Source organism: Pteropus medius, unplaced genomic scaffold, assembly GCF_902729225.1.
Source record: "Pteropus medius unplaced genomic scaffold, Ma_sr-lr_union100, whole genome shotgun sequence".
NCBI classification, from domain to species: Eukaryota; Metazoa; Chordata; class Mammalia; order Chiroptera; family Pteropodidae; genus Pteropus; species Pteropus medius.
This window is the reverse complement of record NW_024340696.1, coordinates 5,364,396-5,382,513: the sequence shown is the minus strand read 5'-3', so window position 1 is coordinate 5,382,513 and position 18,118 is coordinate 5,364,396. Positions and strand designations below refer to the sequence as shown.

The window sequence follows — 18,118 nt, the reverse complement described above, 5'->3', positions numbered from 1 at the left end:
AACAGTATCAGGGGATAAAAGTAAAAACTTTTATCTTATTTCTTAAATCCTTTGTCTCACTCCACAGAATTAACCACTCACTAATTTCTTGTTAATGAATCAGAAAATTTCTTCGCTTACGTGAACATATATACCCTTTAGTGTATAGAAAAGAGATTACGTTTTATATACTGCTTCATTTCTTTAAGTTAGTATGATTTAGAAATCTTGCATATCAGTAGACCTAATTTAATTCTTTTTTTAAATCTACTATAATTTAATTGATCATCCTTTAACATAAAGCATAACAACAATGCTTATGTCTTAGTTCATTTGTGTTGCTGTAACAGAATACCATAGATCGGGTGGCTTATAAACAATGGAAATTTATATGTCACAGTTCTCAAGGCTAGGAAGTCAGACCCAGGCACCTGCAGATTCGGTGTCTGGTAAGGCCCCACTCTCTGGTTCAAATATAGCTGTCTTTCTGCTGTATCCTCACATGGTAGAAGGGATGATGGAGCTCTGTGGGGTCTCTTATAAAGTCACTAAACTTATTTAGGAGGGCTCCACCCTCATGACCTAATCATGTTCCAAAAGCCCCACCTCCGAACACCATCACACTGTACATTAGGCTTCAATGTATGAGTTTTGGCAGAACACAAACATTGAGTTCATAGCATACTACATGGTATAGCTTTGTGAAATTGTGCAAGGTGACATGTAGGTTACAGTCTAAGAACTGGAGTTACTGTGTGAAAACACATATTCATTTAAACTTTTCATGGACATTGCTAAATTGACCTCTAAAAATGTGTATCATTTTACACACTGAAAAGAAAATCAGTAGAGTGCCTCTTTCCTCCACACAACCACTAATACTGGGTACTATGAAACTATTAAACTTGCCATTCTGATAGTTAAAACATAGTAATTAATTTAAATATAAATTCCCTTGATCATAAGTGGGCTTGGCTAACTTTCCCTACTTTCACTGACCATTTTTTTTTTTTGTAAAATGCTAATTTATTTTGTTACTTTTTTTTGTTTTTTTTATTATCTGTCTGTCCGTCTACCTGTCTACCTGTCTACCTACCTTCCTATCTCTCTCTCTCTATTTATATTAAAGAGCTTATTGACATATGTCTTATTTTTTCTCATTTGTCCTTTATGTATTTTCTTTATTGATAGTATTTTTGAGTATGCAGAACTTTTATTTTCTATTAATCAATTATTTTACATTATGGTTTCTGGGTTAATATTGCTCTCAGAAAGCTTTTCTATTCCATTATTATAAATAATTATCCAGACACCATTTATATTTCTGCTCTTATTAAATGTTAAAATTATTAAATCATCTAGACTATACATATTACATAAGGATTTTTTTCCTTATTTTCCTTCTATGGTTGCCACTGTTCCATCATTATTATTATTTATTTATTTTTAGGAAAAAAAAAGCCATCTTCTAACCACTGACTTTAAAAGCTATTTTTAGTACATCCTACATTCTTCTATATATTTGGGTCTTTTTCTTGATTCTTTTCTATATTCCTTTGATCTATCTGTCTACAGCTATGCCAATACTAACAATTTTAGTGACGGTGCTTTAAAATATGATTTAATACCTATTAAGTTCATACTTATTTATTACTTTTCTGTTACAGACTATCCTTGCTATCTAGTTTCTAATTATTTTTCTAATTATTTTCAGTTAATTATTTAGGATTTGATTATACTGAAATCATGACATTTGCAAATATTTTTATGTTTTTTTCTTTTCTAATAATTTCACTTTTATGTTAATTCTCATGTGTTACAGTGTTTTGAGAACAATGAGAAATAAACAATGAGGAAAAATAGCAAAAATCTTGTTTTGTTATATACTTTAAAGGGAATGGTTCTTGTATCTTACCATTAAACATGAATTTTGGTTTTGATTTGAAAGATATTATTTATATTTTAAAATATTTAAAGTTTTAAAAAGTATAAAGAAGAACAAAAACGCATATATTTATTTTACTTTTAGGAAATACTCTTATCAGGGAGAGTATTAGATTTTGGTAAAATTTGGGCATTTTCAAAATGGGTATTTAAAAAATTTTTAACATTTAACATATCAATGTAAATATATTGACACATTTCCAAAATAGCAACCTGTTTGAATTCATATAATAACTGTAACTTGCTAATGGTGCAATTTTAATTTAGTATATTCTTGAACTATTTTTATTAATACTCTTTTTAGAATGCTGCATCACTAATACAAAGTGATATTGTTCTGTGACATTGGTATTAAGATCTCAGGGAAACTAAGGACAGAAGCAATGAGCACTAGAGGATTAAACACAAGTAGGGGTAACGCTCTAGCTTTCATTTTGTCTTTCTCTACGGACTTTATTTATTTATTTTTCTCTTACTCTAAAGTTGACTCTCTCCAGACTGGTAAAATATAGCTGTCAACAAATTAAATCCCCTATAAGGGAATGATCGACTCATTTGAGCTCAACTGCAAACATTCCAAGAAAGGAGCACCCTAGAGAGTTTGTATTTAGAGAGATTACTTCTGCTACAATGTTAAGGAAGGTGTTGGGTTAGGGAAAGGGAAAGACAAGAGCGGGGGTAGAATAAAGAGATGGTAGTTGAGGGGTAGGGGGAAGAAAAATTTCTACCATCTTATAGCAGTTTTAGAATTTGAGAAATTGGTGTGTGGGTAATACACCTGACTCCAAAAGCAACCAAGCAGAGGTTCTATAAATCTGATTCTTCTGGGCCAAATTCAGCTTTTTGTTCCCTTCTTCCCAGTGGATTCAAGGGTTAATCCTAATGTTTGAAACTTTCACGTGATGGATTTTGAGACATATCTGTTGAAAACATGGGACCTCCTTTTATTTGATCATCTCCTTTTCTTATTTGACCTCCACAGAGCTGCAGCAGATAGAAGAGGAGTATTATAGGACATGTATACCAGGCCTTGATTCTCAGGAAACAAGAATGGTACCCCAAAGTACTTAGAGTTTCAATTCCCAGGAATGGGTCTTGGGAAGTTTGTACTTGTTCTGTCTATCATTTAGGGAAGGAACTTTTGAATTTTGCATAAGATGGACCTGAAACTATTCCAACTGAAGTAACCTACAGCTAAAATTAGTGGTATTATTACAGAAAAAAGAAAAAAAAGTTTAAATTTCCTTTCATGCCTTTGGCACAACTATAATGCGTTTTCAAGTGTGCATTATTGGAGGATAACAAAATAATTAACTAATGAATATCAATGGAAAACTTAGAAACAGCTGGCTAGGCTTTGTTCATCAGTTTGTTTCCTTTCTAGAACTTTTGTTTGTGGTTGAGGGATTTAAATGTAATTTTCGCTTTGTTCTGGAACATCTTTTCCCTATTGCATGGTTCCTTTCAGTGCCTGTCTTAACCATCACTTCCTAAGGGAAGAAATCTCCTACCTCCATATTGGTTTACATCTCTGCAAGATATGCTCTCATAACTCTGTTATTTTCCTTCATAACAATTTTTACAATTGTTATCAATAACTTAATCGGTTGTTAAATGTCCCTGTCATTAAGTGGAGTGGGAGATCTTTGTCCTTCTGGTTCGCCATTGCATTCCTGGTATCCAGAATGAATAAACAGATGCATGAATGATGTTAATGCATGAATGATATTAATGAATTAATTAATTATTAATGAATAGCCCAGTGTACTGACACCTGGGTTAAAGTAGTCACTACTTCCTGCTTCAAGTCCAGCCTAACCTACACACACAAACACAAGTGCACACGCGATCTCTCTGTTACTGCCTGCTAACTCCTTTAACATCTTGTGAAAGCCTAGCTTCTTCAGTGGAGTTTGTGTAAGAATTGAAATAGCATTAAGCAGTTTTAGGAGTGAGTAGACAGGCCATGTAATTCCTCTGGAATCCCAAAATAAGGGCATATGTCTGTATTGTTTTTTCCTTAGATCCTTGCCTCATCTATGTGCCCTGGAAAACAGGGCATGCTGGTGTCTTAGTTTTATTTAGCTTGGACTATGTTCTCCTTTTTCTCTCCCTATAGCACCGTGGCTGCCAGCATTAATGCCTTAGCGACAGTGACCTTTGAGGATTTCATCAAGAGCTTTTTTCCCCATCTCTCTGGCAAGCTGAGCACCTGGATCAGTAAAGGCTTATGTAGGTACAGCTTGTGGATTTTCTATTCCATATCATGAAATATTCTGTGGCATGCATCAAAATCCTGCGCATGCTATTCAAGACACACATACAGGCATAAATGCACACTGAGATACATGAAGAATCTCACATATAGATTCTTACACTTATAAAGACACTAGAAGGGTACCAGGAAAGAATGACCAGCTAGTTTACCTTTCACCAACCTTATTTTTGACACTCTTGAGCTCACCCTACATTCTAGATTCATCACATCAACATCACTATTTATTAATCATATTAGTTCCTCTACATGGGAAAATGTTCTGATCATTATGGCAAGTTCTTTTGTCTAAGAAAGCTAAATTCTTTTAGAAAGAATCCTTTATTACCAAACTCCAGTAAACTCACCTCAAAGAATAATTGCTCCTTGCTTAATCGTACAATTGCATATTACACTTAAAATCCCGTAGTACTTATCATCTTGAAGTATAGTTTTACAAAGTTTACTTTTTTAAGTATAAATGAATTTTATGCTTGTTTAGTTATAGAAAATGTAGATAATTTGGGAAAAATATATGTACTTTTTAAATAGTCAAATCTATCTAAATTTGTTCCTGGTTGTTGTTTTTTCCAGCATTCTATTGTGAGCATTTTTCGGCATCATTTATGTATTCTTTAAAAACATTTTTCTGAATAATTGCTTAATATTTAACTAATGGCTTATTTCTTCATTTTTATGTTGTTACTTTTTGAATTCTTTTACATTTTTTGTAACATTGTTGTGAAACACATATACATAAATCTTTGACTGCATCTATAATTTTATTCTTTAAGATAACTTTTAAAAAGAAATTACCAGGTCAAATGAACAAATAATTGAGAGTTCTTGATAAATATTAAGAAAAATAGTTCTAGGTAGGTCCAATTAATATTTATGTGTGGCAACAGTGAGTAGTGACATTTTTCTCTATGTATTTTATATTAATATTTTTAAAAATTAGTCAAATTTAATGGGCAAAATAACATCACATTTCTGCTTTAATTTATATTTTTTGATTTATAGTGAATTTGAACATTTTTAAATTGATAAGTAATCATTTGTATATTTCTGTGAAAAGTTAGTTTATTTGTTAATGAGATAATAGAAATTTTGTTTGTAAAAGTTCTTCGTATGTAAATGTGGCTTTTGTATATTGTAGAATGTGTCCCAGAGTTTTTAAACTACATTTTTATGTGCAAAAATTATTATTTTATATTTGATCAAATATAGGATTTTTTACTATTTCATCCATTTCTTTATGTTTATAAATTTCTTCCCCTTCAAACCCAATTATATATGTTTTATATTTTCTAGGTTGTAAATAAATTTACATTTTATATTTAATGTTTGATAATTTAAATTATTTGATTTATGATTTATGATGAGGATCTAAATTTTTTCTCTCTATAGCCAATTTTCTCATTATCATTAATCCAATAGTCTTCATTAGTTTTAATATTTTTAGTAATAATAAAATACAATATAAAATTCTTTCAACTCTAAGGATTTGCTTCATATTATATACTTATTTTCATTAAATTATTTCTCAATTGCAAGACTAATACCATCTTATTTTATATCAAAGTTTTGTAGCATTTTATTTAAAAAATATCTGGTAGAACAATTCCTGTCACATTTTTTGGTTAAAAATTTTTTCTATTGTTAATTTTGAACAAATTTTTTTGGCTATTCATATTTATTAAGTCTTTCAGGTTAACTTTAAAATAATTTATTGCATGTCACTCTCTCCCATCCCAGTGAGATTGCTTTACACCTAAAAATGTATTTGGGAAGAACAGACATCTTTATAAGCTTTCCATCTAGCAAAAGTATTTATTTTTCTCATTTAATAGTATCTTTTCTTCTATCCTACATATTAATTATACTCATGTCTTCCTCCTTCTCTTACTTCTCTCCTTTTCTTCACTCATTGATATTGTGAATGGGATGCCTTCCCCATAATATCTTCTAAACTGTTTATTATCACTGTGGAAAAGCTATAGCTTTTTGTTTTTGTTTTATAAAGCACGTATCTAGCTATTTACCCAACTCTTGTTAATTTAAAAATTTTTAATTGTTTTTTCTAGTTAGTATGTTATTGCCTACAAGTGGTAGTTATATTATCTTCTTATTCTTAAATGTTGTTATAATTTGTGTTGTTTGTTCTCCATATCCTTCACTTTTTCTTTTAATTTTATAAGTTTGTTCTATTCTTCTGTATACTTAAAGGATTTAAGTTTTTTCTCAATGTTACTTTGAGTTATCCACAAAGTAAAGTTTTTAACAATAATGATTTAAATTCTGCTACTATATTTTGTTCCTTATATTTTATTATAAAAATTAAAATCTTACAATAAAGTTTAAAGACTTTTACCTTAAGCTCCCATAAATATACCACCTAGATTCTCCATTAATATTTTCCTGAACTTGCTTTTTCACATATCCATTTAGCTCTCTCTCCATTCATTAATGCATTATATTTTTGATACATTTAAAATAAATTTTAGACATCAGTACACTTCTGCCTAATTATTTTAGCATTATGTTATTAACTAGAATTCAATATCTGTTTAAAGTTTTTTTTTTTAATGTAAAATTTACCTACAATAAAGTGGACAAATGTTAAGTATACATTTGCTGATTTTTGATAAATCCATACACCTGTGTGGCCCAGCCTTTAAAGATGTAAATCATTACCATAACCCTGGAAAGTTCTGTTTTGCTCATTCCAGTTAATCCTTGTTCCTACTCTCCTCCAGACACAATCACTATCCTGATGTTTCCCACCAGAGACCAATTTTACCTCTTCTAGTGTTCATATGAATGGAATCACATAGTATGCACTCTACTTTTGTGCAATTCTTTTCACTCTACATAATTTTGTTTTTGAGATTTATCTATTTTATTTATCTGTAATTCATCCCTTTTTATTAGTGAGTAATATAAGCCATTGTATGGATACACCACAGGTTTTTAAACTTCTCCTTCTGTTGATAGACATGGACCATTTTCAGTTTGAGGGTATAATAAATAAAGCTTCTATGAATACTCTTGTGCAGTCTTTTTATGAACGTGTTTTTATTTTTAATTTTTGATAAATACTTAAGAGTGGAAGTGCTTGATCAATTATCGTGTTTTTTATTTCCTTGTAGTCTTCCCTTACCATACCTGGATTCATCTTCACCTAAGCATAGTGGTGTTGTACCCTGTTCTGTTGAATTTTTCATCTCATTTCTTTTCTCTTGACCTGGACTTGTTTACCTCATTGAGTCAATGTATTTTTGCATTACACTGAGATTGCCAAACAGTTTCTAAAAACTTTCCTTCAGGTCCTTAAGGTAAATTATTTCCAGAAAGCCTACTCTTTATTTGAGCTTTTAGGATGATATATTTATTCCCTTGTTTGACTACATTTTACCTTCCTTCTTTTTTCTTCTTCTTACTAATATTTAAACAAGGAGGGAGCAATGCTGACCACATCTTTGTTAATGGGTAGTTGAATTACCTGGATTCTATTTATTATCTTGCATAATGAGTTAGACATAAAAGTCGGCAGATGGGTATTACTCCCCATAAAATTCTCAATATCTAGCAAATATTCATGATGAATATTCTGGATTGAGGCAGAAGTTTCTTTTAGGCCCATATTTATTGTCTGATCCTTTGAGCTGATGTAGCAGTGGAAAAATCCACAGCATTCACTGCAACTAAGGAGCCTTCTTTCCCGCCCACACTTACGGCTTTGTCTGTGGGTCCACACACTCTAGGTTTCTATGGAACATCTACCAATTTCCCTTAAACTTCCTGCCTTGCAATCTGATAAAAGTATAAAGATTTTGGGAGGGGAGCTGAATTAATTCTCTAGTCAACACAAAAAATGTAAAAACTCTCGATTGAGGAATGGCTGCCTGGAATCTCATTTGAACAGATACTTTTTGGCCCAGCAAGAGATTAATCATTAGTAGAGAGAAAACATATTTTATGTTAATTTCTTCAGAAAGATGGAGTTCTCCTTATTCATAAAGCATACAGAATCAGAACACTGTTTTCTGCAAGATAATCTATCATTTTTAAAGATAATGAAAACAATGTTAAACTAAAATGTTTTTATTGATCAAACTTGGTTTTTGGTGTTGTGAGTTTCCTTATTTTTCTGTGTCTCATTAAGAAGCTGGAAAATACAGCATCAAAAGTTGCTAGTTTGATTTAATTTTGAGTGAATCCCTGATAATAAATATCATGAATATCATGTACTAAACCTGAAATAAAATAATAATAAAAAGAATAATGTAAACACATAGTACTTGCTATGTATCAGGCACTGTTGGACAAATTTATGTGTTTATATGTAGTCCCTTTCTAGGATGCGAGATCTTTGGACGGGAATCAAGTTCTGATGTTATAGCACTGGCATCTAGTAACTTGCTTAATATTGTCAGTACACAGTAAAATTGAATTAATAGTCACAATGAGACCTGAGCTAGATATTCAGCTGAGAGAGAATTTCTAAAACAATGGGAAAACCATTTTCTCTCTGTTTTTGTTGCTGCATCTCTGTCTATATCTGTCTCTAAGTCTTTGTCCCTCTCTCCCTCTCTTTTTTAGTTTATGGGTTATCAATGGGTATTGAATGTATTTTTAAGGTGATTTTTTTAAACAAAGGTGTACTAAAATGATCATTTTTTAAAAAGATGGTTTAAAAGAAGACATTATCTTTAAAAGATGACTATGAAATATATGCTGATTCATTCAGCAAGATCCTGTGATACTAGAGGTACTGTGCAAGATGCTTCAGAGCATGGCACCCTGATGGCCCTTATGGTTCTCCAACGTAGATATGTAGGCAAGTAATTCATTATGCAATATACTAAGGGCCATAAGGATCATATAAATAAAGCACTAAGGGAAGAGACCAGACAAACTTTTAAGATTTGCGAAGACTATTGTGTAGAATGCATAGATATTTAACAATTTTCAGGATGAGAAACTAACTATCCAACTCCCAGAGAGTTTAGTAGTTTCTTCAGTTGAATGCTGGTGCGTAGTCCAATGGAAATCAGTTCCCACTAATTTAGTCTGGATTAGCCTAGACCCATGCCCTTTCCACAGTTTCGTGTTGCTTCCACATGACAGCTTTCTTCTTAAATCTTGAAGGGAAAACTACTCAACAGTAGATTCCAGCTCATTCCTCCTGACCTAGGAAAGCATGTCTCTGGGACAAAAATCTCCTAAATGTCCTTCTTGGGGCTCGTGATGGCTGAGTGGGGAGGGCATTTCTCATGCATATCTCTTCCAATAAAGCTTACATCAGAGACAGTCCTGGGCAGGTGCTAAAGGAATCCCTCAAAGCCAGCTTGGATGATGGTAACATGTTTTCTTTCCTTCAGGTATCTTATTTGGTGTGATGTGTACTTCCATGGCTGTGGCTGCATCCCTCATGGGGAGCGTTGTACAGGTAGGTAATCAATGAAGGAAAAAGACACATTTGATTTCACAGCAACTTTTCACCCATTTTCTTTTCTAATAGAAAAGAAAATCATTTTGCCTGTTCCTCCAAGTCATTCTCTGATACCAGGTCCAAATTAAATATACATGTCAAAATTCAACCAAAATTACTTTCAGAAGGGGGAACTAAGAAGGGGGACTCATTGACAAGGTACACTGTAATAAAATGAAAACTCTTTTAAAATTCAGCCTGGGAATTTATGATCCTGAAATAAAAGTAGGAATGATCATTATAATAGTAAAAAACAATAATAACAATTGACATAAATGGAATACTTATTATATTCTAGGTACAGACCCAAGTGTATTACCTCATTTAATCTTCACCATTTCTCTAAGAGGTAGTAGGGTTAATGTACTCATTTTACAGATGAAGAAACTAAAATGTAGAGAGGTGAAGTAATGGTCCCAAAGTCACATAACTAAAGAGTGGTGGAGCTGGGATATGACTCATCCATTGTCTACCTGCTAACCAGGCTGGACTGCTTCCCATATGTCCAACTCTCAGTTCCAAAAAATGTCAGCACTAGAAGAAGTCTTAAGGGTAATGTTTTAACATCTTCATTTTGTAGATGAATACAGAAAAGAGCGAAAATATCTTGCTCAAATTCTCACTGGCAAGTTGATGAGGTTTGTCTTTACTGATTTCAGCAGCATCTTTTAAGGTTTATTTTCCTTCATTCATAGAGATTACATTTCCAAGTTGTCTCTGATGCTTTGTCTCCTATTGCTTTCTCACCTATATTCAAATATTAATTACCTTTAAGGCAAGAAATGAAAATTCTGAGTTTTTGTTTCCTGAGAAAGATATTTGTCTGAAAGGTGGCCCTCTCATTTCTCTGAATGCATCTGACTAGACAGGTGCAGAAAGGCAACTATAATTCCCCTATTTAATTTTCCAAGCAGCTTTGCTATTTTTAATGAATACAGTGGAACAGCATTCATATTCAGCTTTTACATATGGAAAGATGAAATCCAAGTGCCATAGGTGTGAGAGATAGAACCAGATTTAATTTCACGTTTACGAAACCAATCCATATTCATGGTGTGTGTTTTTGGATGGTGCTGAGGGCAGACAGCTTGATGCTACTTAAACAAAGACTTTTTCAATATTTTAGTTTAGGATTTTACAAAGTGTGTTCTGGAGACCCTCATCCTGTAAAATGTTCCAAGAGAGAAAAGTCAAAGGCTTTTTGGGACATGCTGCACACTGCATTCCCCTCTTAGAAATCCCCAGCACATATTAGCATATTAAAGTTTGAGGAAGACCTACAGTAAAGAAATATGTGACCATAGAACTTTTTGTGGGGAGAGGGAGGAGACAGGGAGAAGAGGCAGGAAACAGCAGCAAAGATCTGTTAACTAATGATTTGCAGAGCTCCCTTTGGGAAAGGCCATTCTGTCCATCATGCTCTTATTTTAACGGCCATGAGCTAGTTCTGCTAAGGGCTATGATAACTTTCAGGCCATTCTTATCTCTATTTAACAAAGTGCTTCCTAGATCTCAAAACAGCCCAACAATCAAATGACAAGCCTCAGGAACCAGAAAGCTCACTAACAGATAGGTAATAACAACAATATAAGAAGATAATAATAATAATATTAGATAACTTATCATGTGTTCTGGATTGCTCAGTCACTATTCTGAGCTTTCTCTTGGATTCTATATTGGAATACTCACCAAAAACACAAAACAGACACACAAATAAAAACCAGAAAGCAGGTATTAGAATTTCTACTTGACATATGAGAAAGCTAAGGCGCAGCAAGGTAACTCCAACCCCCAAACACATGTTTTAGCCATTGCCCCCAACTTTCAGAAATGGCTTAGATGAGCTTTAAATTTCTCCAATAAAATATGCTAATGACAACAGAAATAAAGATAAAAATTAAGATTAGTTTAGTTTTGCACACTACAGAAATATATATTTTTTAGATCTAGAAACTTTTGGATTATTTTTTTTCTTTCTATAATGTAAGACCTGATTTTCCTGAAGCACATTGGCTAGTGAGTTTCTAAGAAATTTTTAATTTTGCACCCCCACTCCTCATCAGGGGGAAATAAGCATCTTTCTTAAGTTATTGAGCCTCCCATGTAATAGCAAGTAAGTCTTCCAAATTCAGCAACCACAGCAGCTATGAATTAATGCTATCAATCAGCAGAGGCAATATCAAGAATATTAAATTAAGTATCTACACTGGGGAAAAGTATCGACTTTAATCTTACCTGCCTCCATCTTGCCCAAGACTTATCTGTGGCATTGACTTCTCTAAAAATTACCCTAGGAAAACCATCATAACAATGCCTGCAGCTCATCCTTCTGGACAAAATAACTTACATCATAGGTGGAGGGGACTTGAAGGTCATATCTCCTTATTTTTTATGGAGAAGAAAGACTCTTCTGAAGTAGAATCGATTTGAGTTATAAGAGAAGGTTCACCAAATCATAGTTATTTGTGGAAAGGCCATAATTTGAATTCAAATAATCTACTAGTGATGGACTCTTTCAAAAAAGTTTTTCCTCTTAAACATAAAAAGAAGGCTCGTAAGGTGATTTGTGCTCTTGATTTTTTTTTTCTTTTTCAACACTGTTTTTAGGAGAGAAAATGTGGGTTTTAGAGCAAGACAAAATGGCATAAAACTCTTAAATCTCACCTCTGCCACTTTCTAGATGAAATTACATCTTTAATATGTTTCCTTTTAGTCCAATTTTCTTATCTATAAAATTCAGTTAGTGTTACCTACTAAACAGAGTAATTGTAAGGATTAAATGAAGTCACTTATTTGGAGTGCCTGGATAGTTAATCTTTACTATGCCTAACAAACATGAGATACTGTCTACATAAGGTCTTCAGAGCATCCTCATTTCAGCGCCTTGATCTGAGGGCCTTACAGTTACATTAATGGAATTAGAGTCAACTGCAGAGTAGCTGTGTGTGAATGTACGTGCTCACTTGCCTGCATGTCAGTGACTGTGTATATTCAATACTCTTGGAAGGCCATGGAACAAGACTGTGGGTTGACAAAATTGTTTAATGAAAGTCTCTCACCAGTTCACTAGGTTCAATAGCTTAGAGGCTAAGAAATGCATTTGTCAAATTCCCTTAATTTCCAAAAAAGATAGAGCTATAAAAACGAGAAATGAGATATGTGTCCAATGGCTTCCGCAAGAATCCTTCTACATCCTTGAGGTGTTCTGAGTGGGGTGGCAGAGGTGGGGTAACAGACAATTATTATAGTCTGTTCAAAGTAAATTAGAACAGCTGATCGGCTATGTAAAACATGAAATGTAAGTTATAGATGTATTTATTTGGTACAGTATAAAAAACACTTTTTGAAAAGATAGGAAATACAAACAAGTCAATGAGTTCCAGATTGACGGAAAGCTACTTCTACCAAATCCAAATTACCTATGCCTGTGGACACACGCACACACAAATGCACACACACACGCACACACACGTTTGTATATATTTTTACTTTTTCATACGATGTTTATCATTGAGCTCAGAAGGTGGAAATGATTTCTAGAAAGCATAGGATTAATGAGTGGCACAGTTAGGATGAGGACTAAGTTTTGTTCCAGGTCCATGAAAGAGGCGGTTCCAAATGGGCCATGGATTCATGATACTGATCTCTCTCTTTTCCCTGCAGTCTGCCCTCAGCATCCACGGCATGTGTGGGGGACCGATGCTAGGTTTGTTCTTTTTGGGAATTGTGTTTCCTTTTGTGAACTGGCAGGTAAGAATCCTGTGCTCCTCTCTCCTTTCTCAACTCTCATTCCTCTTTGGAAAGGCCATTTGTTTTTGCCAGAAGAAAACAGTGGCTTCTTTCCATAGGAGAACTAAACGAAATCCGAGCCCTCCTACCTCTGACTTTGAAGCAGAAAGTAAGAGGCGCTCATGAAATACCAAATGTCATGGGATTAAAGCTGATTCTTTAGGGTTTAAATTGTCTTTTCTAAAGTGAATGAAATTTAAAATTGAGTTTGAATTCAGAAAATTGATATTGAATTCAGAAATCATTTAGTTAAAATATAATTTTTAAAACTTAAAAAGTAAATCTCTTATTTTTCTATATTTTTACATAAATTATAACTAATTTAAGTTAATGAACTAATTTAAGGAGGGGAGAGGAGACAAACTATATATTCTGAAAGTTGCTCGACTTTAATGGCTGACAAGCTAATAGTATGTCTTCAAGTAAATTTTAGTTGAATGACTGTAGTAAGTATAAATCAAAATAAACATTTATTTGAAAAGATAATATAATATTTTTAAATTTAAATATAATTTTTTTCAATCTAGCAAAATTGCAATTTTTTATAATTGCCGTTCATACACTTACATGCCTACATTTTTAGAAAGTGTTTAGACTCTATGAAACCTGACTCTATAAATATTTGTAACATATTATGAGGTGCTCAATAAAGCTTGAGTTACATGATATACCTAATTAGGTCTCTGTGGCTATCTGACTCTTATTAGCCTCTACTCTAGATAAATCCTGTGTGGTTAAGTAAGGAGAGTGGGTAGGTAGTGAACATTAGGAATTTGCAGTGCCTCCCCTAAGGTCTTATTAGGAGATACTTTGTATGATTCTGCTTTTCTGATATCGAGGTTGATAAGGATAGTTATGTCCTCGGGAAGGTAGTATGATAGAAGGTAATTTCTTAGCCACCAAAACCAAAACCAAAACAAAACAAAATAAAAAAACCTAATAACTAGCTACATAACATCTTAACACATTCTCAACATTTGTTATCTATGTTAGTGAATTACAGTACTTCTATTTAGTCAGGAAAACCACCTTGTTCTAGAGAGAAGATAGTGAATATGGCAAATTTGGACCACCCCTATCCTTGGCCACGTCGATCCTACTAATCACTCCTGACTCTCCTTCCACAGACTGTGGAGGTGACCACAGAATCCTTCTCAGCATGACTCTCCACGCAGCCACTCTAAATCAGCAAGGGTTGAACTTCCTACTGAAGTCCACTCACCCTTTACTTGTAGGCCAGGGGGTGAGCAAACTATACCCTTCAAACCACATCTAGTTATTTTCTTGTTTTCGGGATAGCCTGCGAGCTAGAAATGATTTGACAATTTTAAATTGTTGGAAATAATCAAAAGAAGAACACTATTTGATGACACATGAATATTAAATAAAATTTACATTTCAGTGCTCAGAAAATTTTACTGAGATACAACTACTCTTCTTTGTTTACATATTGTCGATGCCTGTTTTGTGCTATAATGGCAGAATCGAGTAGTCGTGACAGCCCCCGTATGGCCCGCAAAGCCTAAAATGCTTAAGAGGGGGATGTTTCTATAGAAGTTTGTAGACCCCTGGTTTAGACCAAAGTACAAGTATTCAAATCACGTACATTGCTTTAGTTTCTCTCGAATAATAATGAAAAGAATGTTCTAGTGCTGTTTTTGAAGTCCATTACCTGAGAGTCTCCTAAACTTCTGAAACTCTGCTACTGGGAACTGAGTTCGAAACAGCTTTTTAAGTGATAAAAGAAAGAAGCCAAAAGGAGAACAAAAAGATTCCTTTTAGAAATCTAAGTATAATGATCGCTATAAAATTATCCAGTGTCTTATTTAAGGAAAGATTATTTCTAAATAAAGCTGCATTGTGAGAGTTGGAAGAACGCAATGTGAGTGGGTTTTTTCCAGAATGTGTGGCAAGATCTCGGGCGGGAAGCCAGAATCTCTGAGGCACAATATTCCTTACTTCATTATTCTTTCAACAGCTTTGTCAAATTTCTCATTAATTTTTATTTTTATTTTTTCCTTTATTAAGGGAGCACTAGGGGGCCTTCTGACTGGAATCACTTTGTCATTTTGGGTGGCCGTTGGGGCCTTCATTTACCCTGCACCAAATTCCAAGACATGGCCCCTGCCTTTATCGACAGAACAGTGTATCCCATCAAATGTGACGAAGTCAGTGCCTCCAGTGCTATCTAGCAGGTACGCTGACCCTAAAGATGGCAATAAGTCCTGGAGAGTGAGTTACTAGGTTAAAGACAGGGGTGTTCTTCAGCAATGAGTCTGACAAGACAGATCTTGCTTTCTTGTAAGGATCCCTGTGGGCAGCAGACAGTATTGCCAAGTGCCCTGTAAGGATCCAGCTTTCTGCAGATTACCATTCCTCTGTGTTCTGGTGTACAAGATAAACAAGGCAAAAGGATTAGTTGGAGATATGAGTGCAGAACATAAAAAAATTGTGAAAAGTTTGAAAATAGGTAGGTAGATATGGAGGTCATAGTGTCCTTAAAAGAATAAAGGCTCTGAGTATGATAGGTTTGTGAGCAACACAGAGAATGTGGATGAATTGAGTGAGAAGCACTGTTACAAACTTACAGTTTCTAAATCAAACTATACAGAGTTTTACAAAGGATTTTCCCTTCTACTTCTGGCTGGGATAACTAATTCAAGATAATTAATACAAGAGATAATATGGTGTAGAGACAAGACCATGGATTTTGGTATTGGAAATACCTGGGTTGGGATTTTGGTTTTACCATTTATCCATGCTGTATCTTTGTGCAAACTAGTAACTTGCCACTTCTTGAATTCCTTGAATTCTCGCAGTCTTTGGCTAAAAGATGAAGGTAATAATTCCCTTACTGGAATTTTGAGAGGATTAAATGAGATATCCAGGGGCACTGTACCTGACTTTAATAAATGTTCATTCTTGCATCTAATTGTGCTCCTGAGTACGCAGTCCTTTCTATATAATATATGAGTGCTCTATTATCTTGCTTCCATTTGTCTCTGAGTTTCAATTAGTTTAGAGTTATTCCTCTCCACAAATATTATAGACAAACAATATCAAGCTGTTTCATAGTCATCAGGTCTATGTTGTTTCTTTCTTCCTGACTATGCTTATTGTGTTCTCTTTTCTTGGAATGCTAAATTCTATCCTTGACTACCTTCTTTGCTTGACTAACTTCTAATCATTTTTTTTAAGTGAGCTGGGATATCATCTTACACATCAGCCTGGGTTTGGTACTCTTTCTAGTACTCACAGAATCCTTTGTTCCTATTACACCAAGTTGTTACCACTTCATTCTATAATTGTTAGCTCCTATATGTAGACTTTTTCGCTTACTTATCTTTTAATCTCCAATGTTTGTTACAATTTCTGGCACTAAATCTGGGATTAATAAATGTCCAAAGAATAAATAATAGAAAAGAAATGAAAGACAGATCCTCATTGCAATCGAAATTCAGTAGCAATATTTGTAATTTGCAGGTGGATTGAATAGAGTAGAATACAAAGCACAAGTAGTTTACCTTTGGTTCTTCAAAAAATGGCAAAAAGTTAAGCTTTGGGGATCTGGGAGATGCCAGGCTCTAAAATGAACCCTCAGCAGTTCTCTGAGTCACTGTGAATCTAACTTCAGAACCTGCAGATGTGGTGACATGTGCTGTTGTCTTTCACAGGCCCGCACTCGCTGATATCTGGTATTCACTCTCCTACCTTTACTACAGTGCAGTGGGCTGCCTAGGATGCATTGCTGCAGGAGTAATCATCAGCTTCATAACAGGTTGGGTACATGGATTCCTGTCTTTGGGGCCAATGAAATCATGAGTTAGTCTTGTGCATTAGTGAACTAGGTGACTGTTTTACTGGTGTGATTTTGGGTCCACCAAAATATGAATAAATTATTAAGATATTCTATTTTTCCACTGCTATTATATACCCATAGGCAATGGGAAGTAAAGATTTTTATTCAATACATAATCTGAATGGTCATAATTCTGGTGACTGTGTACTGGAAACACTATGTGTGAGCTCGTGACTTGCTATTCCAGGCATGATATCACCAGCTAGTCACTTAAATTTAAGCCAGTTTGAGGTGTGATAAGCAATAGAACATAAAAGTTGTAACTTCATGTGCTCATGTAGTAAAAACCCCACAATATCTTTATGTAAATGGGCTCAAATGAAAGGTTGTTCACTTATTGTGTTTAGATTTTTGTTTCAGTCCCCCCAAAACCGTGGATACTTCCTTGATGCAGGTGGGATACACCTAGGCTTATCGGTCAAGTCAATTCACTTTTAGAAGACAGCCCAAGTTTTAGCTGCCTGGTTCCAAAGCAGGAAATATGTGCACGCTAAACGCTGTGGCTTGCCAGTCTTGATATTTTTCAGATGCACATCAAAATTGACATGTTCTTGTGTTGATGTAGCAGCACTTACGTTACATTTGGATTGAAAATTATTTGGCATCTTGAGCATGAACAACTGTCCCGGTATCAATCTTTATGTTTTTTCTACAAATGTCCCAAATCTTAGTGAAAAACCCTTAAGACCAAAAGGGAGCACTACCAGAGTCTAATTATGCCACTCCATCAAATCTTTGGAGAAAGTATTCATCCTTGGCGAGACCGTCCATAATACTCAATGAATCTTTTTAGATT

General features: G+C 34.1%; 1 protein-coding gene across 3 annotated transcripts in view; it reads left to right on the top strand.

Annotated features, from left to right (window-relative positions):
• Nucleotides 1-18,118, top strand: part of SLC5A12 (solute carrier family 5 member 12) — a 69,863-nt gene that overhangs the window by 47,829 nt on the left and 3,916 nt on the right. For all 3 annotated transcript variants that reach the window (XM_039865999.1, XM_039866009.1, XM_039865989.1), the window contains 5 exons: nucleotides 4,043-4,155; nucleotides 9,565-9,632; nucleotides 13,338-13,424; nucleotides 15,492-15,658; nucleotides 17,138-17,241. In XM_039865999.1, coding sequence (XP_039721933.1) covers nucleotides 4,043-4,155; nucleotides 9,565-9,632; nucleotides 13,338-13,424; nucleotides 15,492-15,658; nucleotides 17,138-17,241 — 539 coding nt within the window. The remainder of the gene's footprint in view (nucleotides 1-4,042; nucleotides 4,156-9,564; nucleotides 9,633-13,337; nucleotides 13,425-15,491; nucleotides 15,659-17,137; nucleotides 17,242-18,118) is intronic.